This window comes from Epinephelus moara, chromosome 5 (genome assembly GCF_006386435.1).
Source record: "Epinephelus moara isolate mb chromosome 5, YSFRI_EMoa_1.0, whole genome shotgun sequence".
NCBI classification, from domain to species: Eukaryota; Metazoa; Chordata; class Actinopteri; order Perciformes; family Serranidae; genus Epinephelus; species Epinephelus moara.
The window spans coordinates 39,104,263-39,130,816 of record NC_065510.1 but is presented as its reverse complement, the minus strand read 5'-3'; the positions used below and the strand labels follow the sequence as shown (position 1 = coordinate 39,130,816).

General features: G+C 41.2%; 3 protein-coding genes and 1 long non-coding RNA gene across 8 annotated transcripts in view; 1 reads left to right on the top strand and 3 right to left on the bottom strand.

Moving 5' to 3' along the window:
* Positions 1-1,537: 1,537 nt before the first annotated feature.
* Positions 1,538-18,886, bottom strand: septin3 (septin 3). Of its 3 annotated transcripts, none has more exons than XM_050045468.1 (10): positions 18,731-18,886; positions 13,298-13,738; positions 13,006-13,134; positions 9,378-9,459; positions 9,009-9,146; positions 8,261-8,378; positions 6,610-6,705; positions 6,296-6,392; positions 6,127-6,178; positions 1,538-4,138 (listed from the first exon to the last, which is right to left on the bottom strand). In XM_050045468.1, exons 1-10 carry the CDS (start codon positions 18,789-18,791, stop codon positions 4,009-4,011), a joined length of 1,344 nt encoding a protein of 447 aa, XP_049901425.1. In that variant the 5' UTR covers positions 18,792-18,886; the 3' UTR covers positions 1,538-4,008. The 3 variants fall into 3 exon arrangements, with proteins under 3 accessions (XP_049901425.1, XP_049901426.1, XP_049901427.1); XM_050045469.1 differs by lacking the exon at positions 18,731-18,886 and adding an exon at positions 18,350-18,643; XM_050045470.1 differs by lacking the exon at positions 18,731-18,886 and adding an exon at positions 16,627-16,824.
* A 525-nt stretch (positions 18,887-19,411) lies between these two features.
* On the bottom strand, positions 19,412-20,851 carry LOC126390926 (probable serine/threonine-protein kinase samkC). The gene is made up of 3 exons (XM_050045443.1): positions 20,641-20,851; positions 19,784-20,526; positions 19,412-19,449 (listed from the first exon to the last, which is right to left on the bottom strand). The coding sequence occupies exons 1-3, from the start codon at positions 20,844-20,846 to the stop codon at positions 19,412-19,414; spliced, it is 987 nt and encodes a 328-aa protein (XP_049901400.1). The 5' UTR covers positions 20,847-20,851.
* A 53-nt stretch (positions 20,852-20,904) lies between these two features.
* The window catches only part of LOC126390950 (uncharacterized), a 9,875-nt gene continuing 4,225 nt past the window's right edge, over positions 20,905-26,554 (top strand). Inside the window, exons 1-2 of the long non-coding RNA XR_007570003.1 lie at positions 20,905-23,110; positions 23,212-23,454. This is a non-coding gene — a long non-coding RNA (uncharacterized LOC126390950). The remainder of the gene's footprint in view (positions 23,111-23,211; positions 23,455-26,554) is intronic.
* LOC126390948 (serine hydrolase-like protein) overlaps positions 23,603-26,554 on the bottom strand; it is a 9,459-nt gene continuing 6,507 nt past the window's right edge. For all 3 annotated transcript variants that reach the window (XM_050045472.1, XM_050045471.1, XM_050045473.1), the window contains one exon: positions 23,603-25,605. In XM_050045472.1, coding sequence (XP_049901429.1) covers positions 25,486-25,605 — 120 coding nt within the window. In that variant the 3' untranslated portion in view covers positions 23,603-25,485. The remainder of the gene's footprint in view (positions 25,606-26,554) is intronic.

Below are 26,554 nucleotides of genomic sequence, written 5' to 3'. Positions count from 1 at the left end.
AGCCTCGGGAAGAGGGCTTGGAGAGTGAGCTCTTCCTGTGCTGCAGCGTCAAAGGTGGGATACCCCTACTGTGCATAAAGATGGAGATCTGCAGTGTAGGCGCCCAAACTCTTAATACCTCACCTCCGGCAGCTGTCCAGCTTGTCCTGGGCATCACCAGCATAGGCACTGCAGACAACACAATGCTATATCGATCTCTCAGTACTAGGCCAGTTGAATCGCTCTTGTGGTTGGAAGTCTGTGAGGGCAGCTTGTACTGCTGTCTCCTCTGCTGACCAGGAGTTACATTGAGCGGCCAGATGCACTTGAATGATGCAAGTATGTGGTGGCTCCTCCCCATTATAACGTGGCAGCTTCATCCCAGCTCATCGGGAGCCGTCTGGTGGCGCTAGTGGGGCTGGCAGCGCGTTGTCAAGGGTGACGCTGTCACTGGCTGTCAGCAGGGGTAGAGGTGTGTGGGCCATCACCAATTTTGAGGGAATGGCAGCGCTGTCCCTTGTTGCTGATGTCAGTATAGGAAAGCTGGCTATCTATCGCCAACGATCTCCCGCCTCTGGCTCCACCAGGCAGGCTGGCTATGCTTTCCCCAGGATGCATCGTCATAGTGGGCAGGAGGTCAGTCATCTGCGGGCAGGTACCCTCAATAGCGTGCAGGCGTGTGATAAGTTCTTCTGTCTCTTTCATCATGGGTGCAGTCCAGCATTCCACTTCGGCCACCAGTGTAGCCAACTGTGACAATTTGCTAACACAGAAGAAGTAGAGAGATAAAAGCTGAAATAGGAAATGTTATGTACTTACCCATAGTTGCTTCCTCACTCAACCCTCTTATAGCTACACAGGCGGGAGGTCACTAAACACGTGCACAACTTAACTCATGGTGCAATACGTCCCAACATTTACCGCAACCCATTACAACCATTATGAAGTGCACCAACATTAATCACTGCATAATAGATAACATGTGAGCGATTTAAAACACATTTAAACACAACTTCCTTTGGCTCATGGCCACATTGTCCCACGGCATTCTGGGAAACTCCACCTATTCAGCCCCTAACACGCCACAATATTTAAGACATGCCTGCAGGTATGTCCATATGTACAGCTGTGAGACATTTCTACCACTGAGAGTTTAGCTCATTGGGTTTGAGTTTGAATCTGTGTATACAGTGTCTGTTTTACTAAGACCACGGCTCATCACGCAATCAGCTACTGGGACTGCCCTCCAGACATACACTGTGAAGCAGAGGTTGAAGGACGCAGTTCAGCAGTGGGATGAGAACAGTGCAGCCTGTAGTGGTTTAATAGTTCATTGATGATTCAGGTTTGATTAAATCAAACCGAAACTGTCCACTATTTGTTGGCATGACAGTAATCAGATATTACGCTCAATAATAAAAGCCTCCACCACAACCTTCCTTGTTGCTCTTGACTTTGAGATTTCTGAGGGTCATGTAAGTTCAGAAATGAAAAACTAAACCTACTTATATAAATGTTTATCATATGTTTATTGTTGAGACATTAATGAAAACAACTCTTTCAAAAAAATGGGAATGTGCTTTTATTAAATAAAGAATAAATTACAATAATAAGACATTAATGTATAAATAACTCAATATAACACTGAAAATTATATCTCAATATGTCACAGCAACGTTGAGAAAAATGATTATTAAATAAATATAATACATTGTGAAGTACTGATTCAAGGGCATGAGTGATATGTGGATAGTGGGCTGTCAGTTTAGTTACAGGAGTTAAGACAGCAGCGTTTTAACCTCATGAAATAGCAATTTGATGTACACATCACACATTCAGAAACAGTTGATAAGTTGATGCAAAGTTGCAGTGATGTGTGAACTGACTGGCTGTTAGCAATCAGGCGATATGAACACAAGCATGCACACAAACACTGTTTCAAATTTCTGCTTGAAACCTTTGACTGCACTACAATCACAGACAACTATTATCAGTTTGTTGCAGACGTCACATTTCATATCAAAATCGCACAAACGTGTATGATTGTACAAAAAGAGGATTGAACTTGAAAAAAAAAAAATGGTTAAATATTGAAAGATTGAATTACTTGTAGTTTTGGCATGTTTGTGCTCTACTGCAGACACTGCATGGCAGAACAGTATAAATGTTAAGTTCCTGAAGAAAACTTCGTAAACATGTTCACAACTTAATAATTCAAATTGATTTGGAATAATTACACCAACACTTTGAGTGCATACCATTGGGGTAATATGATTAAAGCTTCTTGTAAACCTGATCTGCAGAGATATATTAGTTATCAATGGCAGCAGCGGACCATCCAAACCTTGTAAACTTTATCAGGAAATAAGACTGGGCTCTGCAAAACTTTACCTAAACAATCTCAACATTTGGAATGTCTGAGGACTCAAAGCCAGGTATATGTCTTGTTCTACTGAATCACTGCTAATACATGGCAGAGTGCTGCCACCAAGTGGTGAACATATGAATTTCATTTTAAAATGGTATTAACACAATTACTCATCACCACATCAGAGTTCTGTCATGTTTACAAAAACCTTTGCACAAGACATTGAGGAAAAAAAGAAGTATTTTGTTAACCTATTATTAGGTGTATTGATTACACCACTGCTTTCTCTTGGGTCAGAAAATATTCTTTCATGGATGGCTGGTGGGAACAGGGAGGAGAAAATGCATTAAATCAACTGAGCCTAACAAAAAACATAAGCAAATGGCAGCGGTTTTCAAGGACTGATTTACACTATATATGATTTACTCATAGCTGAGTAAGCTTGTGTGCAATTTTTTATGGCATTATTGGCCATGCTACTCCCTAATTTATATAAAGTAATGCAGATAACATTACATGCTGCAGGCTTTTAGATTAACATTCAAATTGGATGCACGTTGTCCATTTAGCTGTCAAAATATGTCACAAAGTCAATATGAACCAAGGAAAAAATATGCATTATTTATTAAACCAATGATCAGTTTTATAGTTATCCTTTGGTGTCACTGCAAGAGCATACACAGCTAATGCAAGTGAGCACAAATGCGCTGGACCACATTTTTTTCCTCTTTACCCACTGTAATGGAACAAAGCATGCTGAGCTGTATCATCCCACAGCGTTCAGTTTGTGTGCACTATTATGGTGAATCATGGAGTCACAGAATCTGCAGTATGCACAGTCATAGTCAATTACACACACACACTGCCGCCCACAGAATTGCATTCAATATGTGACTGATGTTGCAGCTTTTCCTCATTTTAGTATGCAGGTCTGTGCAGGCAAACTATTTTTAAATGGAAAATGAAACGCGAACAGGGCTGGGGAACATTAGAGGAATTTCATTTGTTTTCTCCGTGAGGGTGGGTATTAAAGAAGACAGCGCAGCTTGCACTGTTTGTTAAGCCCTCCTGACAGAAAAGCCACAGGGATTCTCTCATGGAATGAGCAGTTGCTGAAGAGAAACTTAAAAAAAGAAGTTTGTACGGAGTCGGCTGCAGAGATGTCTCGTGCATCACTTCTGTACAGAACTTACGATTTTTATATTTTGCAACTCAAATTAATTTCATTTGTCTGAATTCAGACATCCGTTGCTACAATACTAAAACTTAAAAGGTGCCTCTTACAGCTAGCCTAATAATGTGGCACTTTCCAATCTTACACTACCTGCTCAATGATAAACAGCAAGGCATTGGCAGTCAATAAAGTCTTAATTTTACAATGGCACTAAGTTATCTTTTTTTGACTGGACTTTCATTCAAATATTCATAGGAATGACTTTGAAACCAGAGGGGTTTGATATGTGTTTGTCAGGAATAAAGTGTAGAGGATGGTGTATGGAGTTAGGAATCAAAACAAAAATGGACATGTTAAATGACCAATTTTTACAGATAGAAATGTTTCCAAGCATGCAGCGATGCCGCCGTGACGATGATAATAATATTCTGTAGAGTCATCTACCAGCTTCATTGCACTGTTTTTATTCACACTCTGACTGAACTGACTACAGGTTGCTTTCTTGGGTGTCATTGGAGGATATGGGGTGGAGACCTCCGTTCTCATTCAGTCTCTTGGCACGATAGGTTTCATAGTGAATGTTGTGAGTGACTTCCTTCAGATCCTGGAGGTGAGACCTGAGAAAGAGAGGTAAAGGAACACAAAGGGGACATGTTATTAGTTATATATGTATCTATTTGACAAGGAGGTGTCAGATTTATTGTGTTTTTTGGATCATGTTTTAGGCCTAGCCCACACATACACAGGTATTTTTTCAAATATAGTTTTTTCTATGTGTTTTGGCCTTTTGTCCACATGCAAACTGCATTTTAGGTCACTGAAAACTGACCTTTTGTAACTTCTTACAGGGTGAAGATTTTCAGAAATTGTGTTTTCAAACAGAGTTTGTTAGTGTGCGCTGTTATCTCATTTGTGAAGCAACAAATGAGGCACCATTTCCTGCAGTTGTGGAGGTGGCCAAAATAGTGCTGGCTTTAACCTTGCTAACATGACTTTTTAAATGTTTACACTAAGAAGCAACCTGCAGGGCTGAAAATTGAACACTTAAGTGCCAAAAACTGCAGTTCTTTGAATGGCCACTTGAGGCTGGCTCTAAAATCCAGTCAATCCCTGTAGACCCCCCATGTTTAAATGTCCAACTTTACAGCAGAAATAAACATGTTTACAGCCTGATACAAAAACTGTTTTGGTCTCTATATATAATTTCCCTGTTCGTGACAACTGTAAGGTGGGTGAAATTTTCTTTAACTTGCTTGCTTAAATGTTAGTAAGGCTTAAAGTTATGCATAACTAAGGCCATGGCCACTTTGATTGACAGGTGGGTGCTGTTTGCTGACAAGCCACCATGGTAACAATGTTGGTTAGGTAACGTAACACTGACATAACCCAAGATTCAAAGAGTATAGGTGTAGCAGTAGCTGTCACTCTTCAGTTTGTTTTCTGTTCATGAAAGTTAATTAGTCACCTAAAAAAATGAAGCTGCTGCCCTGTATTGTTTCAAAATTTTGGAAATACTTTGTGGAAAAGTCTTGTTCAGCGTTTGGTTGTACTAAACTAATGTTCAGTTTTTCTGGAAAGCACAGTTTGTTTTAATGGTTTAAAGTCTGATTTTCGCCAGTGAAAATTAGCATCAGTATTATCACAGTTGACCACTGACTGTAAATGCAACGACTGTAATCAAGCAAGCAGCTAGCGTTAGGTTTATCTCCAACCTGTCATCCAAATATGGTCATTTCTGGCTTCAAAAAATGCAAAATGGCAATGGTCAAAATGCCAAACCACATAAATTTACAGTTACTCTTCCACTATATTAAGGAATGGGACACAAAGGTCACTGCTACACAATCCAACACTCCCATTACCCACGGACTGCCACCTGTTGGTCTGCCGTTCTGCTGACAGCACTTCAGTTGTGTTTCTGTGTTTTCATTTGGATGGATATTTTTTAAAACAGTTTTTTGAGAAAGAGGAGGAAAAATCCTGTTTTTAATACAGTGCAATAGCATGACTGGACCTGACCTGGGAAAGAGACTGAACCAATAGGATTTGCCACAGAGTAAAAGATAAAATCATACGCTTACAAGCAAAGAATTACACAGAATATATACAATTCAAAATGCTTATTATGCTTATTTTCACATTACGTATTACAGCTGAAATTACTGGATGATTAATAGATGAGTTGGTAATAGCTGCTGATAATGATCACCAAATATCTTGGTGACAGACTGAGTCCTATATTTCCACAAAAATGCCCAAACAACTCCTGGTTCTCTCAAATAGTAAGTAATAAGTAAGTGTAGTAATAGTAATCAGAATATCATTATATTTTAATATCAAATTTGAAGACTTCACCTTGAGAAATTGTGATTTTTAAAAAATATTTAATAACATTTTAACATACAGAACAATTATTTGATAATAAGAAAATAATCTGCAGATTATTCCATAATGAAAATAATGATTAGCTGCAGCTCTATTACATCCATGATTCATGCTGCTAAAACAAAATGATGCCCTGTGGCATATCCCATTGTTTTTAATTGCTCCTTAAATCCAGTGCATTGTATTAGATTTTAATGATATATTTAAAAGACTATTTTACCTGATCAGGAAATCTCTCAGCTGAGCAAACTCACAATGGTTGGGATTTTCAACTGCAACAACAACAAAAAATGGACAGGATTAAATATCACATATTGTCCTTTGCCTGACACCATCAGTATAATCTCTGTATGTCATGAGTGTAAATGTTACTTATTAAGAAAGGCCACCTTCTACAATGCCCCACGCTGTCTTCCTTCCCAGAACTCGTTTGCCATTCACTTGATATTCTTTGTCGCTGCCCACGACAGCAAAGGGCATCGCCTCCTATGGACAGAGACATTTTAACACAGTTCACTGTACCGAAGGGAGCTGCACAAGGTTTATGAGACGAAATACACAACTCCAGTGCCCTGGCATTCTGTTTAGAGGAAGCAGTGCATGAGTGTATGAGAGAGACAGTGGGTCGAGCTGGGTGGAGAGGAGGGGTCAGAGGGAGACTCATCGGACAAATGTGTGTGAAAGAAAGAACAGAACCACTTACTCTGATCTTGTCATTGTCGCTCTTGTCCTCCATGTCCTCATCAAACTCCTTCTGTGGGTAAAACTCAATCCCGCCCATCTCCAGCTCCTTCCTTACCTACAGCATGAAACAAAGCAGGGAGACAAAACACATCTGTGACACTTCACCCGAGCCCTGTCTTCAAATCACTTAATTACCCAAATCTGTGAAGAGGCTGTGGGATCTAATGCCTGTCCAATATTGGAATTTGGAGACAGATACAAAAAAAACGATTCTTATAAATAATCCTATCAGCCGATATGAGCCAATAGTCTTTTTTTTTTTTTTTTTACACACACACACACACACACACACACACACACACACACACACACACACACACACACACACACAAATAACAAAAACAGTGGCTCTCAAGTGCCTTGCCTCTCTTCATCTTGCTACAGTGCTAACAATGTGCAACAGTAGTTAACATTAGCTTAGAAATGACATCTACTACCGGCACCCATCACAACCCAGACTCCACACAGGCTGTTTTTCAGTTCCATACATTTTGCAGTGGTGGCCTGGAGACAGACCTTTACTTAGAGGCTGTAGCAAACTCAGACCCGAGGGTCCCACACCTCAGCAGCAGCAAGAGGAAATGTGGCCGGACTACAATGTAAGTTAAACGGGCGAAAGACCAAGATGGTGCATGGGTCCAACAACCACGACTTTCAACTGGGACGCCGGTCTTCAGTTCCCCTGTTTTTGTTAAGCCAAACCCTGTTCTTTTTCTAAACCCAACCACCTGCTTTTGTTGCCTAAACCCAACCATGTGCTTGTGTTGGCTAAACATAACCATGTGCGTTTGTTGTTGAAAGAGGAAGAAAAAAAAAATCAATTCACTGTGTTGTACCAATGCAGTGTGTTTGTTTTGATAGAGACTGTATATAGAAAACACGCAATGCATGTAACAGGCTGAAGTTGACATAGTGTCCCAGAACGTCAACAACCAACTCACCCAGGTTACCTTGCATGTCAAATGTCAAGGTAAAAACATCCATGACCAAACATTAATATGTGACGAGATGAGAATGTGCTGGACGTTATTAGCAAACAGCTGCTTATTTACACATCCAGCAGACAGAAAACAACATCAGCAGTCACTTGTGTTTCGGGTCATATGAATAATGTAATACTGATTTAACTTTTTGGTCTCTATCAACTCCATTTTGTTCACCAGCTGGTTGCTAACTGAGTCTGCCAAAAACGGCACTATGAGAGGGAGACCAAACCAAAAAACTCAAAACATAAAACTGAGACAATGAGTTAAACAGTTTGCTAGAACTGCAAAGTTGGGTGATAATTCTCTGTCATTTTGTCACTATGAGCGTCACCGTTCACATTAGTCATTTGATCCATTGGTATATATAGTGATTTGAGCAGCTTTAAAGACCAAAATATGAACTGAGCAGCACATTCTGGAGTTACAAAAAACGTGTCTTAGCAGAAGAAAAACAGTGCAATAACAAATAACTCAAACACGTCTTTGAATTTCTTGATAAATATAGGCTATGACACGACATGTAAACGAATACTGTATATCATAAATAAGCTAATATCAGCTGATATATGGGCCTGGAGGATTTATCACTCTAACTGTAAAGGGCTTTTCATTGGTGGAACTCACCCGCTGTTTGAATTCCTGTCTCTCCTCAATGGTCATTGTGTCCGCCTTTGCGATGACAGGAATAATGTTGACTGAGTGACTCAAGCGCTTCATGAACTCGACGTCTAGTTGCCGAAGACTAGGACAGACCGACAGACAGAGAACAGGAAAGACAGAGAGGGAAGGTGAGTAAGTGGGTAGATTTAGGAACTGTGACTCTTCCAGAAGGCTCGCATGCGACAGTGAAAAGAGGGTCAGGCTAACGAAAGGCAGAAGGAGGCACGGGGGTTTTATTTGTCATGTTTCATACGTCTCATTACCTCTACCCGGTCTTGTAGCAATCACAAAAGACTTACAGTGTGCATGCTATTTGAAAAGTGGGCTTATCATTGGACAAAGGTTGCGTCCCAGTTCTTGTTCGCCTGCACACAAAACATCCTGTCGCTCTCAATTACCCCGGCTAAGAAAGATGGGATACACTGGCTGTAATACACAAAAGACTGTATCCGTTTATCCATTAAAGAGCAATTTCACAGTTGTCAGCGGGAGCTAATTGTGAGGTGTTCAGAGGAGAGAGTGTTGTCTGCAATATAAAGTAGCTCTCTTGATATAAGGCTTTGTTAATCTGAAATGAAATGTTTTTGGATAAAGGAACACGAACACTGGTGCACTGTATGTACACTGCTCTCTGCCAACATATTACTGAAAACAGCTTTTAGATCAGATATTTAACTTTGCTAATCTCTAGTTCAGATAAGGTTTAACTCACGAGTGTCCAGTTGGGGAGATGAAATAGAGACAGCAGTGCACCCTGGTGTCGGGGATGCGCTTCTTTCTGGTGATGTTGACCTCCTCCTTCAGGAACTTCTCATACTGCTCATTGATGTACTTGGCAATAGGCTCCCAGCTGTGGATAAAGCAGAAGAGGTCAGCTTGAGAGAAAAAGATTATTTGAGCAAGAAAAGAGAAGGGGAAGAAGATGACTTTACTTGAATGGGATCATTTTCAATACTGTTTCAGGGAACTAAATGCACTGTTGCATTTGGTAAGATGACAACTGAAAAATTGTTGACGGTAAGATGAGGCAGTAATGATGACATTTATGAGGCTTTCATGATGGAGGAGTTGGAAAGCCTACCAGTTGTCATTATTAATTTGGTCTCCAAAGCCTGGAGTGTCGACGACTGTCAACTTCATCTTCACACCACCCTCCTCAAGGACTGTAAGAAAAATATACACACACAAAGAAAAGAACAACATAAACCACAGTTGTTGCTTTGTTTGTGCAAAATCAATTTTATGCAGCGGGTTTGTATTTGATGTGTTTTCGCAAACAGAATATTCAACATATTGAACAAATTTTTATGCCTGAGATACACAGAAACAGCACTCATGCTAAAAACACTGCAAACCAAAGATGATGATCTGATTGAGATATTTTTAACACGTCTGCTGTGTCTCTCTGGCAACGTCTCTCTCTGGCAAGAGCGTAATGATGTCAGGTCACTGTCAACCACAGGCTATGTGTGCATGATCGTGTACTAAAACTGTAACAACCAAACACTGGGCTCTTTCCAAGGGTTTGACATTTCGCCATTGTTTCTCTGTTGCTGTTAAATCATCAAGGATGTTGACGAGTTCAGTCACATCTCCAGTCCCAGATTCCATAATGAGCAGAGTTACTACTGAATGCTACATAGTATAGAGTCCCCGACTGATTTCATAAACAGCACGCAGAGCTGTCTGGCAGTGACTGATTTGATACTAACACTGGGGGAGGGGTGCCAAAGTCAGATATTTTCAAATACTACACATAGTGACTTCAAATAGGAGCAATCGGCTCTGCATTCCAGCTAATTAGGACTCTTTTCAAACCAAAATCATGGCTGATTCTTGCTGCACAGTGTGGTTTATTCCTGCAGAAAGCCTGCGTGTCGAGGAAGAACATCACAACATGAATGTTTTATGAGAGAAACTCAGCGATGAGCGAAACAAGCCTGACTCCTCGCTCTACAACATTGTTAGCGAGCCACAAATTGAGCCATGTTTACCTCTTTGTGTCATTTGTCAGCAGGGGTCATTCATTGTTGCCATGGAAACAAAGCTTGCAGTTCAGAGACTGTCTAGTGTTATGGCAGTTAACTTTTAAGGGTATCCCTATCTTTATGCAACTGTCTTACTTGTGTTAGGCAAACAAAGTAAGAAAGCCTAAATCCTCTCTCATCTCTTTATTAAAGTATCCCTTATATTAGCAGAATGGAGTTCTTTTTTACCAACTGTAAAGCTTGTGTGTCTCATTTGACATGTCCTAGTATAATAAAAATGTCAGACAAATGTAAACTGGCTGGATAGTTCAAGTCTGCACTGGGTGTTATGGAGAAAATCAAATATCACAATATTTTTGTCCAAATACCTCAATATCAATATTGTGATGATATTGTAGGGTTGACTATTGGCATCATGGTATCAGGTTTTTGATAAATAATCATCAGTAATGTGGATATAATGACTAAGTAGGTAAAGGCAAATAATAGAACAGCTTGAACAGTCTGGCAAGTTCAGGAAATAACATCACTTTACTGTAACATAACCCTTACAACCAGGAAAAGACAACAATTAGGATATTACAATATCCATCCATATCCATATATTTAGATAAAATATCAGTATATTGCCCAGCTGTAGTTGTGTGAGACAAAAAGAGACAATTTCAAAAGCTCAGTCTGTCAAACACAAGTCAAATGAAAATGAAAAGAAGTTCTGATGCACTTACAGTATGTGTGTGAACAAATACTATCTGGCCTGAAGATCAACAAGTCTGTCCACAGCCCTGCATGCCAGCAAAACACTTTGAAAATCCTCACAGTTACAGACATACCTCCGAGGATTAATGAATTTGTGTCAAGTCCTAGACCCAGATAATCACAAATCGAAGTAGCTGATCCTTGAACAACAATCTGTCATCTGTCAGTGATCTGTCCACCAAATTTTAGCATAGGGATGCCTGAATTTACCAACTGAAAATCAGTATCGGTCAATACTCGCTCTGTTAAGTGCCATCAGCCTATCAGCAAATAAGAAGACATCTACCAAAGACAGTGGCCAGTGTTTTTCTGTTGTGTCACATCAATTTCAAATCAAATTGTCCCTAAACAATGTGTTTTCGGACAAACACAGATGTTTTCCGGAGGTGAATTTTCGTTTCCAGAATAGCGAAGGCATGCCCCACCCTACTTTGCCTTAATGTAGACACAAATCCCTGCCGCACTGGGCTGACGTGCCAAGTCAAACCAAACCATGCCAAGCCAGCATGAGTGTAGAAAAAAGGCATTACTCTGCCTCTAACTGGCTTACCCTGACATTCTTACCCTCACCTTAACCAATCCATCTCCTCTTGCCTAAACCTAGCAACCTAACCAATCCAACCAACAAAGCCAATGAGCACTAGACAATCAGAGGTACAGTCGGGCACGTCATGCCTTCACTATCCTAGGAAACATAAAAATTACCTCCCTAGGACACCTTTGGGACAAAAGGACACAGTAAACTGACAATCCGAGGATGCACCCTATTTTTTTCTGACAATGATACATTTTGAACAACAAATCCACATTAACATCTGCAGATGGACAGCTGGTTAACATTAGCTGTTAGCAGCTGGTGGTCGGAGACAACAGCATTGCATTAAAGAGGTATTTCACTGCCAGAAAGATGGCTGTTTAAATAAAACTACTCTGTGCAGGAGAAAGACACAAATGCTTTTGAAATTGGTGCCACAGAAACAGAGAAAATAGAGAAAAAGGATGCTTTTGCTCAAGAGGGAGAAAACCTACAACTACCAGAATGCACTGCACCACACCAGACCAATAAACACTTCTGCTGGTGGATGACACAATGCCAACACATCTGTTTGAAACAATGGTGGCCAGTTGGCAAGAAACAATGTCGTATTACAAATAAAAAGTGGCTAAAACATGTTTCTGAAACATCTGAAGCAAGAAATAGGCATGGACGAAGTAATTTCTGTAATCTGGCAGAGTTTTGCCAGGGGGCAAGGAGGGATATCTAGGCACTGGCCAGATGGAGGGAAGTTTACCACAGTTCATGTACACATACTACTCAGCATATTGATTTGATACAAAGATGGTTAAAAAAATGGGGAACTATCACTTTAAGTTACATTATGATATGCTCAAGTTCTATTCAGTGAAACTGAGTACTGGACAAAGGTAAATTATAATGTTATCATGATGTGCTCAATTGTAATCTTGGCCTGAAACTTGCAAAAATACAGTTTGATGTTTTCACCACAAAATAAAATATTTATTTGAGAGGGAATCACAATATGTTACATGAAGTAAAAAGGCTTTTACAGCTACTCAAAATAGACACGAGTCGGGCAGGTTTTTTATGATGTATAGTATAATATTCCAGAACAATGTATCCAGACAGAAAATGTATTCTTGTGAAATGTGAGGGAACCACCAGCTGTGACAGTAAATGCACAGCCACAGTAAACAAATCATCAAAGCCTCTCACACAAAGTAACTGCAGAAGACACAGAAGTTGGCCAGCGCATCCGTAGCTCAACTAAAATAAATGAGAAGCTCACTTGGCAGCTACCAGGGTGCACTGATAGACTGTAAGTAGGCTACATGGGACTTTTAAGAACACGGTCAAAGATTGTTAATTTTCTCTGTCAAATTAAAAGCTGCTATAAATGTCTGGCTCTAAAGAAAGAACAGAAGCTCTCTCCCTGTACTCACCATGAGACACTGCTTTGATCTCCACAGTTTTGGGGATCTTCTCATCACGGCCCCATCCTGCGCTCCTCCTGCTCACCTGGGACTTGAACAGGGTGTTCACCAGAGTTGACTTTCCGAGACCGCTGTGACCTGAGACGAGAGGGAGGGGAAAAATGTAATGAACAAGCCCAAAGAGTAGACAAACTTATGATGGTATGAGGTATGAAGGAAAAATTAGAATTGATTTGCTTTTCTCTGAGAACAAAAATCAAAGACAAAGGATAAAAAAAACCCAACTAATTCTGTGACTTACCAACAACCATTATGTTAAAGTCAAAGCCCGTCTTCATGGTCTTCTTCCTCATCTGCTCAATGATGGTGTCAATACCAATGTACCCCAGCAGAGTGGATCCACCACTGGAGGTGTGGGAGCCTCCATGCCCATGACCTCCATTGTGTGCTGCAGTGTGACCTCCACCGTGGCCCACACCGTGACCCACTCCGTGACCTACGCCATGACCCACATTATGACCCATATTATGACCAACAGCGTGGCTCGGGCCGTGAGTACTGATGGGGACTGGAATGGCACTTGGAGGAGGAGCTGAAGTGCTCCTTTCCCCTCCTACTCCTCCTCCAATGCCCGGGCCCTGGGGTGGGAAGGGGCTGGAGGGGGAAGGACCCCCCACATTTGGAGGCTTGGCAGGGACGGCTGGTTTGGGTCTCACTTCTGGAGGAACTACGTCTGACATGTCTACAGGGGGAAAAAAAGGAGAGGAGGATAAAAAATATATTGTTTCATCAACAGAAAATACTGCCACATTAGGAAGTAGGCCAGCACAGCAAGCTGAGGCCTCTCCTCCTTTTAACTTGTAATACACTGAAGAAATGGGTTATTCCCTCTTTGATGGTAAGCTGCCCAAAGTATTAAACTAATATATTGCTTTCACGGAAAGCGTTTTGATTTTAAGATATTTGTCTTCAGTTTGTAAAAATAGATGTTGCTGTTGAGCGTTATTAAGTGAATTAGGTACTGGTCCCAGATCCACATTAAATACAGTTTCTTCATCAATGTCATTGTAAAATTCAGTATTTCCGATGTCAGTCAGCACCACCAACTACATTTCTAAAGCCACAGCAATTGCTAGTTATAATAGGGGTGTAAAAAACAGGTCTCATCAAGGGGGGATACTATATCGATTTCTTGGACAAGGACACAATATTTGGATTTCCTAATCTCAACCCAAGCCCGACGGGTCCGAAAAGCCCGACGGGTACCGCACCAGGCTCTCTGTCCTTCCTCCCTGTCGGAGGAGGGAGCATCTCTGGTATAGAAATACAGTGTGAGTCAGTGATCCACCAAGCTGGTCCATTTCCACTGGAGATGTTTGTAGCTTGCGCTGCCACACAGCCAGTGTGTCCTGGGTGTTAGAAGCCAATTAGTGCTTTTTTGGGGGGTTCAGGCTTGGTTGGGCTCAAGCTCAGTATTTTCTGTGATGATCTCGGATCAGCCGGTTTCAGGCTTCAACTTGCATGGGTTGGTTCGGTTCAGGTTGTAATTTTTTTCAGCCCGTTGAGAACTCTAATGGTATTTTCTGGTATCACAAAGTCTGCCATGATAAGATTTTGATTTGATTCAACTCAGGGCCCTGGGATCAATATGAGACGATATCAGTAAATATGCTCATTGTCTTCTTCTTGGCTGGTTACCATTGTCTGCCTGGCTAGGCTGCTAGCACTGTTTGAATGTTTGAATGCCAAAGGAATTTCAACATAAAGGTGTTTCTTAAAGGTGACAATAGCATTGATGTTTCGACTTTGCGTTGATAATATTGGATTGCTGATCACTGAATTGATTTGATCCAGTTCGATGTATCCTTACACTCCTCCAATCCAGGCTATGGTACTAAAACTTGCAGATACCCAGAGTTTAGGTATCCCTACATGTAACTTTTTTATACTATGAGCACTACAGCTACAACAGTTAGTCAACTTATTAAAACTTATTGAAAAAATTTATCAGGAGTTACTTTGATAATCAATCAGTTGTTTTGAGTCTTTTTTTTTTTTTTTTTTTAAAGAAAATGCCAAGCTCAGCTTCCAGCTCCTCATATTTGAATGTTTTCCTGGTTTCTTGTCTACTATGATAGTATTAAATATCTTTGGTTAGAAAAAAACCAATACATTTTAGGAAGTTACTATGGACTCTGGCATTTTGTAGATATTTGCTGCAAATTTATAGACTGAATGATTGATCAAGAAAATAATAGCTACATTAACAGATAAACTCATCATCAGTTGCAGCTCTAGTGAAGACTACAAGAGACACTATATTCATCTCTTTTCAATCAGGGTGGCAGCATACATCTGACAAATAGACATTCAATCTTTATCTGCGTGGGTAGACACCACTGCAACCAAATTAAAAAAATACTGTACGTTGGTGCGAACTGATCCTTTAAACGAAGCAAACAGTGCGGGCAGGCAGATGGTGCAGTAACAGGCATGTGGTTGATCACCTCATCCCTGCAGGCTGTACACATGGATCAGCCTGCTGCCATGCTTAAAATCAGTGCTGCCATGCTTTAAGTCAGAGCATCCACAGTGGGAGATACAGATGATAGAGGTCACTGAGGCGGTGGCTGTCGCTTTGATTCATGCAGCTTTGCTCCCCCCTCTCTATGCCTGCCCTCCTGCCTTCATACATACAATCAGATTTACAGAATTATTTTAGCACTACTGTGGATCTAAATGCTGCAAGAAAATCCCACTTGAAGACTGAAACATACAACTGCTGGCATGGAAGCTACAACCTGTTTCCTATCTACAATTTTGGATCTGGATCTCTGTCCTCCAGGAAATTCTGCCTCTCCTCTTGTCCCTCTCTTCCTTCTGTGTGTGTGTGTCCATTTCATTCTCCTTTCTGTGTGAATGATGTGCTTCAGTTATGTTTCTTTAGTGTTTGTGTAGCCTGTCCACTTCCCAGGTTACATGTCTCAGGACTCAGGCTTAGCTATTTGGAGACACATGGAAGCTGCTTGACATCCTCCTGCATCCATCTTCTTCAGATGTGTTCACATTCTGTAACATTATGTCTTACTGTCTATAATGTAATGTTATTGTGTTGGTCTGTCCTGTGCACACGACACCTATTGCATGTCTGTCCGTCCAGGAAGAGGGATCACACCTCAGCTGCTCTTCCTGAGGTTTCTTACAATTTTCCCCGTTAAAGGGTTTTTAGAGATGTTTCCTTTATCCGAAGGAGGGTTGAAAAGGACAGAAGGTGTCATGAGCTGTACAGATCATAAAGCTCCCTGAGCCACATTTGTAATTGGGATATTGGGCTATATAACGGTCAAATAAACCGAACTTGACTAATAACCGTTATTTGCGCTGGGTGGCCGCGCATATTAACCTGACGGGCCACGCACTATGTCTCCACATTTAAGCTAACCATATTTTATCTGTTTTAACACACCACACGAGGTTAGCTCCATCACAGCCAGCCCACCCCCATTGTCTCACTCCAGTCATGCTGGATAATAACGTTAACAGCCAGCGGCGGCTCTGTGTTAGCTGCTAGCTAGTTACAGCCCGCTAGCTAACGGTCGACTCGCGGCGCTGATGTAGTGTCACACTCACCTATTCACGTTCAGTTGAGCCGCAAATCCGCTGTTTAGTTGACTGACTGATCAATAGTCGCTCTGACTCCGAGAACAAACGATGTATATCCAAACACAGAGATAACAATTTGAGGAGCGGTCATGTGATTAGTCTGGGTACCTCTTCTCTCCTTCCCCCTGGCAGTGAGCCCCCCCCTTTCCCGTTACCACGGCGACAAGAGGAGAGGGAGTGGGGAGATGCAGCGCGCATGCGCAGTGTAACTTTTCATCAAAGACTTTTTTTTTTTGTTTCAGTGCCTTCTGTCAGTGATACAGACTATTTTTAGGGAACATTTTGGATCGCATTATAATTAGACAAGTACTGGTGAAAATAAAATGCTGAAATAGGTATTCAGATATTTTACTTGAGTGAAAGTACTGCCATGTAAAATATTGTACCATTACAAGTATAAGTTCTGCATTTATGATTGCACTCCAGTAAAAGTGAGGATGTTTTATTAGCATAATATACTTAAATTATCAAAATTAAAGGTCCTCACTGAGGGAGAATGGCCCCTGTCAGTGATATACTTGTATTACTGTGTGTTATATTATTGGACAGCCTATCTATGCAGAGCGAATTTTATATAGCCTACAGAAATACATCATTGTGCTACATATAATACCATATTGTATTTTGCCATTAAAATATCTTACTATGTAAAGAATAAGAACCAAGGACCAGAAGCTATAACTGCAAGGTCAATGTAGTGGAGTAAAAAGTGCAATATTTCCCTCTGAAATGTAGTGGAGTAGAAGTAGCAGACAAGATACAGTCAAGCAAAAGTACCTTAAAATGGTACTTAGCACAGTATCTGAGTAGATACTGCACACGGTTACATTTTGCTGTGCCTAAGTTAAAGTAACAATAGACTACCTCAGTGTAAAAATACTCCATTACATGTAGAAGTTATTCATTTATAATTTTCCCTTAACCAAAAATACAGAAATATTATCAACAAAAAGTACTTAAAGTTTCAAAATTACTCATTGATACATTATCATTTAAGCAGCATTTAATATTGCAGCTGGTCTGAATGGAGCTCACGTTCGTTTTAAAGCATAATATTCTATAAATTCTATAAATGTTTTGTGTTTAAAATCTTAGTGTGCTAAATGAAGATTGACCAAATGTAGTTGAGTAAGAAGTGAAATGTTTCCATCTCATTTGTCATTGACGTAAAAGTGTGAAGTAGCATAAAATGACAATATAGTAAAGTAAAAGTTCCTCAAAATTGTATAAACATACAGTTCTCAAGTAACTCTACCTATATATCCAGTGGTGAAACCTGTGAGGACAGTGTACTTTCATAAAGAATCACTAACAGTGGTTCCCTCTGCTACACAAAATTTGGTTTATTTCCAGTTTCTAAATCCACTTGTCAACAGATTAATCTCTATGACAACCGAGCAAACGCCAAGACAAATACTAAATATTGGACAGTTTGACAATGTAGGGCCTTTAAAAGTTATTCAGATGAAACCATGTGACCATAAACTAACTGGACTACACAATCTGTGGCAGTGGGATGTAGATACTTAAATCAAACTTAGTGGTGATTTTTTTAATGTCTATCCTATAATTTTACTGTAGGACTTACATTTGTATAAATAAACTTTAACCAGCAGTAATTGCATATGTAAAATTGTTGAAAATTGTTTCATAAAACGACTTCTTAACCTAACTGTACCACTCTACTCACAGTTTATCTCTGAGTTGCCCTCCAGTCATCCCTCTTTTGCTTTCCTCTCTGCATGTTTTTGTTGTGTTTGTTTGTCCCTGTGGAGTGCTGTAGTGGCATGTCCTCCTGGACTAGTCGTCACTTTGATAGATACTGCTAACCAACGTTGTCATGTCTCTCCTCAGCATGTCTGTTACTCTACTGATAAGGAGCGAGGTCTTAAATCCCTCTGCTTTCCTCTTCGACAGCCCCCTCGTCTGACTTCCCGCCCCCTTAGATAGACAACATTTAACTCTAAAAAAGACTAAAAACAAGGGATGAGAGAGTCATGTGTGACTGGAGGGGCTGTTTGACTTTGTTAAGTTAAAGTTTTCCAGGTGGTTTGGATATCTCTGTACTCACCCACGTACACTGAACCTGGGTAATACATGGTGACGTAATAGGGGTCTTCTGGCTCCTCCATGATAAATGCTCTGTCTGCCCGAGAGTAATTTGGTCCGTGTAGTGGAGGGGGAGCTGTTGTTGTTGTCTCATCTGCTCTCTGGTGCACTGTGTGCTGCAGCTGGGACGGCAGGTCAAAGACCTCCTTTGACCTGATGCCAAACCTGTTTGTGTTGAATGGGCAGTATTTCTCTGAGGGATATTCTGGTAGCTTTGCCGGCACAACATGATGGTCAGATGGTGCAAAAATATCTGTTTGACTCAGTCCTTTGTCACTGAGGCTCACCTCTCCATGGCTTTTATTTTGATTGTGATCAAACTGATGTTTGTGTGAGATTATATCTGGTTTGGAGAGGGTCATTTTTGAAGTGGTGCACTCAACAGAAGCCTCCTGTGTCTGAGGTGCCACCAGACATGTCTTAAGTCGATTTAATCTGTGTGCACACTGAGGAGACTCCGTTTCACGATCAATGTCTCTCGACTGGCAGCTGTAATCCTTTGAAACACAGTCGGACTGACTTACTGCGCTCCTTACATCCATCTGTGTGGTTTGATTCTGAGCCTTCGACCAGAATCTGTGTTTCTGAGAAGACTTGATGTGTTGAGATATATTGGTTTGTTGACAGAGTTTAGATGAATTTCCTAGAGTTGTCCTTGTGTTGTTTTCTTCTCGAGGTCTCCTGAGATTAGATAAAAATGTTGTATCCAGTGTTATGTCACTACTGAAGTCAAATCGTCTTCTCCTGGTCTCAACATTGGGTGACTGATTCAAGAAAGGCTCTTTGGAAAAGGACATTTTGGGAGTCGTCGGTGAAGCTGCACTTTTCTCAGAACACATTCGTTCACATGATTGGTCACTGGACGTGTAATTCCTCCTCTGAGGGTAATCTATATATTTTCTGTGAAGGTTCAGGCTCGACTGAGTAGCCGGGACATCAAACGCTGACTGAGAATCTCTCTGAACAACATTAGCAAACTTAATCCCTTCAGACTCGGAGAGAGATGTTTGTGTACCTGTCGCTCCACTTGGCAGAAATCCCTGTTGCTGTTTGATGTTTGACTTTGGTTTAGGGATTGAAGTAATCTCTGTATTCCTAGGCGGAGGCTTTGGTTTATCTATCGCAATATTGTCTTTTTTACTCAAACCAACTTTGTCTTGCAATGAGCAGGACCTCTGAGACATGGCTGCGTATCTCTGGGATTCAGTCTGATATCGAGACATGGAACAAGCTCTCCTCAAGGTAGGGTGAGTAAAGTCTAGTAAAGCTTCCTGGTCAAGAATGTCATGCTTTGCTTCATTTGAAGACCTCTGTTTGCTGGATTCAGGCTCAACTTTAGTATTGGATATGGTAATTGATCGAGCACGTCTTTCTTTAGCAACAGGAGAGGGCTGTTTGCCTCCTTCCGAACTCATCCCTTGGCACAGAGAAGTCGGAGATGGACTCAGTCTAGGTGTTGGGACAATCAGAGTTGGAGATACACTTGGCTTCAGCTGAGGCTGGTGAAGCAATGGGGAGGGATCACTGGGATGAAGAGAATCCCTTGGCTTTGGTTTCAGAGTGGGAGAGGAATTTGACTGTGGCGCAGGAAAAATGGAGATGCAGGGCCGTGCAGAGAGAGTTGGAGAGATGTATGTTTTGGGCTTGGCTCTTGGCAGGGTCGAAGCTCTTTCCCCGTGGTTTCTCTGTGAATGCTGAGATGATTTACTCCAAGAGGGCTGACTGGGTATCTTGGAAGAACAAATGGGGACAAAAGATCTGCAGCCACAAGAGGGAGGGAAAAAAAAGTAACCTCAAAATGAATTCAGCACAGTATTTACTTTATTACATACAGTATAACTGAGCTGCAATAGAAGCTACAGCTTAATTTACCTGTCAGTGTTTGTCTGTTTCGTGTCATTTTCTTCGTAGACGAGTCCCTTCTCATCAAATGATGGGATTTTAATGGCTTTCTTCCTGATGACAGGAGAAGAGAGGGACAGAGGAGGAGACAAACAGACTGACGGATGTTCCTTTGTTTGTCTGGAGGATGCAGATACTTGAGGGATCAAAGGTGCCAGATGGTCAAAAACACTCATCCTGTTGTAAGTTTTGAGGGAAGAGATAAAAAGAAAGACTTAGATTTCATTGATAGGAGTGGAGAAATGAAAGAAAATCAAGTTGTCCGATAAATATCAAACATTTATATCTGTAAATATTTTGCACATCACAATCTGACAGTGGTGGAGGAAACATTCAGATTGTATATTTATATAACATTTGTCAATACTACAATGTAAAAGTATTCAATTACAAGTAAGAGCATTCAAAATATTCCTTGAGTGAGAGCACAGAAATATCTGCAACAGTAAAAGTACTCATTAGCTTAAACAAAAATGGTGTATGTTACCATATTTAATATCAATAGCTTGCTAATACCGATACATTAATGTGTAAGTTGTATTTTACTGCTCTATTCGGTTGAGATGGAGCCTGTTTTACACAACCATAACATAGCATACAGTGGGAATACTCAAGTAAAGCACAGTTACCTAAAAACTGCTCTTAAGTACAGCACTTACATAAATGAACCACTTCTAATCACTGTCTAAAACCATATGGCAGCTATGTGATAACACTGTAAATTCCACTTTGTAACAAATCTTTATAATGAAAAAAGCAACTTTTATGAAGTCGCAATTGAGGAAAACAGACACAAACCTGCTGTCTGAAGCAATGTCTCTGTTGTTGACACGCTGAGCGAGTAAATAAGTCGCAGAGTGCAAGACGGGGAACTCAGCAGTAGGAAGTAGTGGGCACAGAAGTGCCATTCTCTCCATTCCTCCACACTGAAGCTGCACTGTTTCACTCCCACTCTGGGCTCTCATCTTGTTTGGTTCATGGGCCGTCTGTGAAGTCTAAATGTGATCTTATTGTAGTTGTCTGTCTGGTGCAGATCAGTGGTGAATCAAGTACTCAGATCTTTTACTTTATCAAAAAAAAAAAAAAAACGTACTTGAAGGTGCCACAAGTAAAAGTGCTGGGCCCTACTACTATGTGTCACATTACTGGATTGTTAACACTGATGCATCTATTTGTAAGCAGCAATTTACTGTTGGTCGAGGTGGAGTTACATATAGCTTATCTACTCTAGTTTGTGCAGTTATCAATAGGGTCGGGCAGCTGAGCAGGGTCAGGCAGGGTCAGCACTTAGGTAGGAGCCCGCCTGGGAATCCCGGTTCTCTTTCCAGGACCTGAAAAATAAAGGGGACAGAGTGTGCCCAGAGGCTCTGGAACAATCTGCTCGTGGGAATCAGGTCGGCTGAGTCAGTGATCTCTTTTAAGTCCCTTCTAAAACAACATATTTTTATCTGAGAGCCGTTCATGATTTTACTTAAGGTTTAATTTCCTTTGAACTGTCTTTTATTTCCTCAGTTTTTATACACCAAATTGTTTTTTAAATCGGTTTTCTTTTAAAAACCTGTTTATGAGTTGTCTGTTTTATGTTGCAGCTTTGTGAAACACTTAGTAATGCTGTTTTGAGATACATGTAGTGGAGTAGAAGTATAAAGTAGTACTAAACAGAAATACTCAAGTAGATTACCTTAAAGCTGTACTTAAATACAGCACTTAAGTAAATATACAATTACTTTCCATCCCTCGTGCAGATACTCATAAATTGTATTACTTTCAGATATTCTCAGATATGATCATCTACATAAAAACAGAGAGTAAATCCAAATAATTGGGGATTAAACAGTTTTATTTTGTATGAACAAAGAAAGCATATGATCATCAAAAGAGGGTCATTACACACCCACAGTTTCCTCACCATGCTGTCAGGTAAAAACAATGCAAACAAACAAAATAATACACTTTGAGCATTACCAAATACTGCTTTTTCTTGGTCCACCTAGTTTCATCTTGGCACCTTGAAAGAAATCCTGTTGCATGTATTCAGTACATATTATTTTAATAAAGTCACTACTAACACCATTTTGGCACAGTGGCACTAACAATCCACATGCTTCTCAGCAGCTGCCGTGCCGACATCACCAGTGAGAGGATTAAAGACCCTCCCTGCTGGCTGCCAACAAATTCATTGCACTTCTGTCGTTCACTTCACTAATTAAATGCACAATATAAGTAAACTTTATGATTTATGTAAAGTGATTGTCAAATTACAAAACGTATGTAAAAGTTGGCACAAGTGTAAGATGGCGTGAAATTTACATCATGTTTTAATCACATTTCTAAAGGGCAACGTGTCCTCGATCCTCCTCACAGTCTCATCCTGCATGAAGTCTTCTCCTCCTTGTGCATTTGGCTTCTTCCCTCTACTTTTCCCTCATCTCTACATAAAGTACGTGAGAGATCAGAGAAAAGTTGGGATGATATTAGACAGGGCAATCTCTCCTCCATCTTTCTCATCCTCCTCTTCCATTTTCTCTCTCCATCTTTTAGGTGTTGGCTCCCATCCCGCCGGTGTCCTGGCAGCACCCCTGTCCAGATGGCCTCCCGCCCTGCTCCGCCTCGCCCTCTTGATCATATCAGGGCATTGCTATCGTCATCTCTGCAGTTCACACTGGCCACCAGCGGGTGATGCCGGACTGTTTTGTTGCTCCACTTGTGGGCATCCTGCAGCCCGGGCTCGAGGAAGTAAAGGCACGCTCCGAAACCTGCCAGCACCAAAACCGACACCAGCAGGTAGAGCGGGACGAACCAGTCCAAGAACAGCCACGACATCACTGCTGTCAGAGGGAAGGGATGGGAAGGGTGGAGGAAGGAAGGACAGGGAATGGATGAGGTGATGGGGAGGAAAGACATGACGGAGAAAGGGAAGGAAAGGAGGAGATTTGTTTTTTTAAAAGTAATCCTTCAGGGTGAGATATCATGCATGGCAAACTGCAGCATCTCAGCGTCCCATTATTTTCAGTCATTCCTTAGAAAGCCCTGCTCACTACGATCACAACTGTGGGACGAGGCACTCAGGAATCAAGACATTACACAATCGGCTTCCAGCAGGCAGCGCACTGTCTGTCACTGCCTCTATAAGACCCAGACACGATTTTTAATTTGTAAAACACGCACAGGTGTTGCACTCTAAAAATAGTCCTCAGTAGTAAATAAAGCCATCGTGCTTACCTGAAGACGCTGCCGAATCAGTTGCTCTCTCTGTGTTTGATGGTATGTGATGTGCAGCAGCTGCGAGTCAAATCAATCAGACTATTTCCAGCTCCGCAGCTCCGACTGTTGCATGCGAGATGGCAAAAATCACAGGTGCTCTCTGAGAGGCACAAGAGGCAGAAGCTGCATGCGGCTTCATCCTCCAAGCTCCTGGCTCTGACGTGCAAAAGGAGGGGTGGGGGTTGCTATGACAACACCCCTGCTGATGGCGGAGAGGATGGAGGGAGTGGGAGGGAAACTTATATAACTATAATAATTTTTTGGGGAGGGGGGGAGAGTGGGAGGAGGAAGGGCCCTTCAGATGTCTGGATGCTCGCCGCCTTGCTGCTCGCTGCGTAAAATCAATTCCACTCCATTTAACAGCAAGGCCATCACACAGTTTATGTGACATTGAGAGAGAGAGAGAGGGGGCCATTTTTGTGTGAGCAGCACCCCTAATATCTGCCCTGACTGACAGCAGCTGCAGTGTTTTATGGAGTCACTCCCCAGAGTGAAAGTGGTGGGAAAAAGATTTTTTTTTTTTGTCTTGCTGGCTCCGAGACAAAAGCTGAGCACAGAGAGGATTGGCCTACATGATGAAAAGTTGTCAGAGGATGTCATCTCTTTTAATGACTGCCATTTTTAGCTCATTCTGCACAGGCGTCAGATTCATGAAAAGAAGGCGAGTTAAAACAGATCAGCTTCAAATAAAACAATGACATGTGACATCCTGGCCACACAAGTGACATGAAGAAATAATAAATGATTTGAAAAACGTAGGATATCAGTTTACAGCTCTTATTAATATGTCCTGCACTGAAAACTGAATCAGATCTGGCTGTGTTTGGTTTACTGACAGCACTGTAATATATTTATTTACATATATTTATATATTTATCACACTGTGTCAGGGACAGAACCAGAAAGTCGTCTTTATTTTATCTCATTTTACTGGAATTGGTTTTGTTTTGACTGAAGCACCTAATAACTCGGGTTTTGGAAAGATAAACATATTATATATTCTTTTTATTATGAAAGTCTAATATCCATCATTGTCCCCAGTGTCTTCACAGTCCACCAGTCTTCATCAAGATGCAGACAGGCACTCAGTGACTTAAAAAAAATAATCAGAAAATAGGAGCGAGAACTCAAAAAATATCTATCATATAAAAAGAATAACTTTTTTTTAAAGAAGCAGGCAAAGCAGAGGGTATCATAAAGACCTGCTATGTGAAATGGTGATAACCAAACATAATGAAACAATGCAAAAAAACAAAACCTTCATTGAGATACTGTAGTCCTTCTGTGTGTGTGTGTGTGTGTGTGTGTGTGTGTGTGTGTAAAGCTAAATTTAGTAACTGGAGTAAATTCAAATCAGAAGCAATTTCAGCAATAATGGATTCAGTTACTACATATATTTAGATCTGATTATTCAAAGTCCCTGAAGAAACTTTATAGTACTGATCAAATAGTAACATATCAGAATTATGTTAATGACTTCTCTGAGAGAGATGAGAACAGCGTACTGAAATTTAATGAGTGTGTGTGTGTGTGTATGTGTGTGTGTGTCCACTATGCTGGCAGCCGCTGTGAGAGCACTTTGTTCCGCAGAAAGTCAGACACAAGTGGAGCGACAGCTTCTGGATCATTCAGATGGACGTGATGATCGCCTGATACCGTCACCACCGTGTGCTGAGAGAGGGAGAGAGAGAGAGAGAGAGAGAGAGAGAGAGAGAGAGAGAGATATGTTTATGAACACAGTTGAAAATCTTATATTTTCTAGTTTGTCTGTGTTCTGTCATTCAGTGTTTCAACAAGCTTTGGCAAAACTTTACAGTGGAAGATCTTTTTGCCTTTACTATTCTACTGGATAATTTCTCGCACTACATTCATTTGTGCTGTAAAACTACATTTTGCTTATTTTGCCACTAACTACACTCGCTAACCGTGTCACTGCACAGACGGAAGCGTGCATCTACTGCTAGCTCACCTAGCACCACTAAGCTAGCTAACGTTACAGGTCAGCCGAGGAGGACACCAATAATGTGTACATCTCACGAGCTGTCACGATAACAAGCCTCTTGTCCATACGTAGATGCACGCTTCCTTCTGTGTGGTGATACAGTTGGTGGTGTAGTTCTGTGGTAGAAAGAAAATAACTCCTCCATAAAACTGCTCACAATGGGGTGTCGGTGGCTTAGTGGATAGAGCAGGCACCCCATGTACAAGGCGGTTGCCGCAGCGGCCCAGGTTCGATTCCAACCCACGGCCCTTTGCTGCATGTTATTTCTAGCCTGGGAGCTTCAGTCTGACACTCAGGCTAGGAATAACATGCAGCAAAGGGCTGACATGGCTTCCATTGAAGGCGATTTACAAGGGGGAGGGAATTTGATTTTTCCCTAACCAATCAGTAGAGATCAACGACTCACCCAGAATGTGACGTCATTAGTATCCATGCCTCGGGGGTGCCGAAAACAAGCGAGCATTGCCCGTTTAAAATGTCTCCGTCATCGTGCACACCCAGCTGCATCGCCGTTAAATCCAGTTTAGCAGCTTCCTTAATTTGGTCCTCCATTAACACGAGTAGTGGCGAAATACCTCGATAGCGTCGTTAATGTGGTCTGTAGGATCTGTAGCGGTC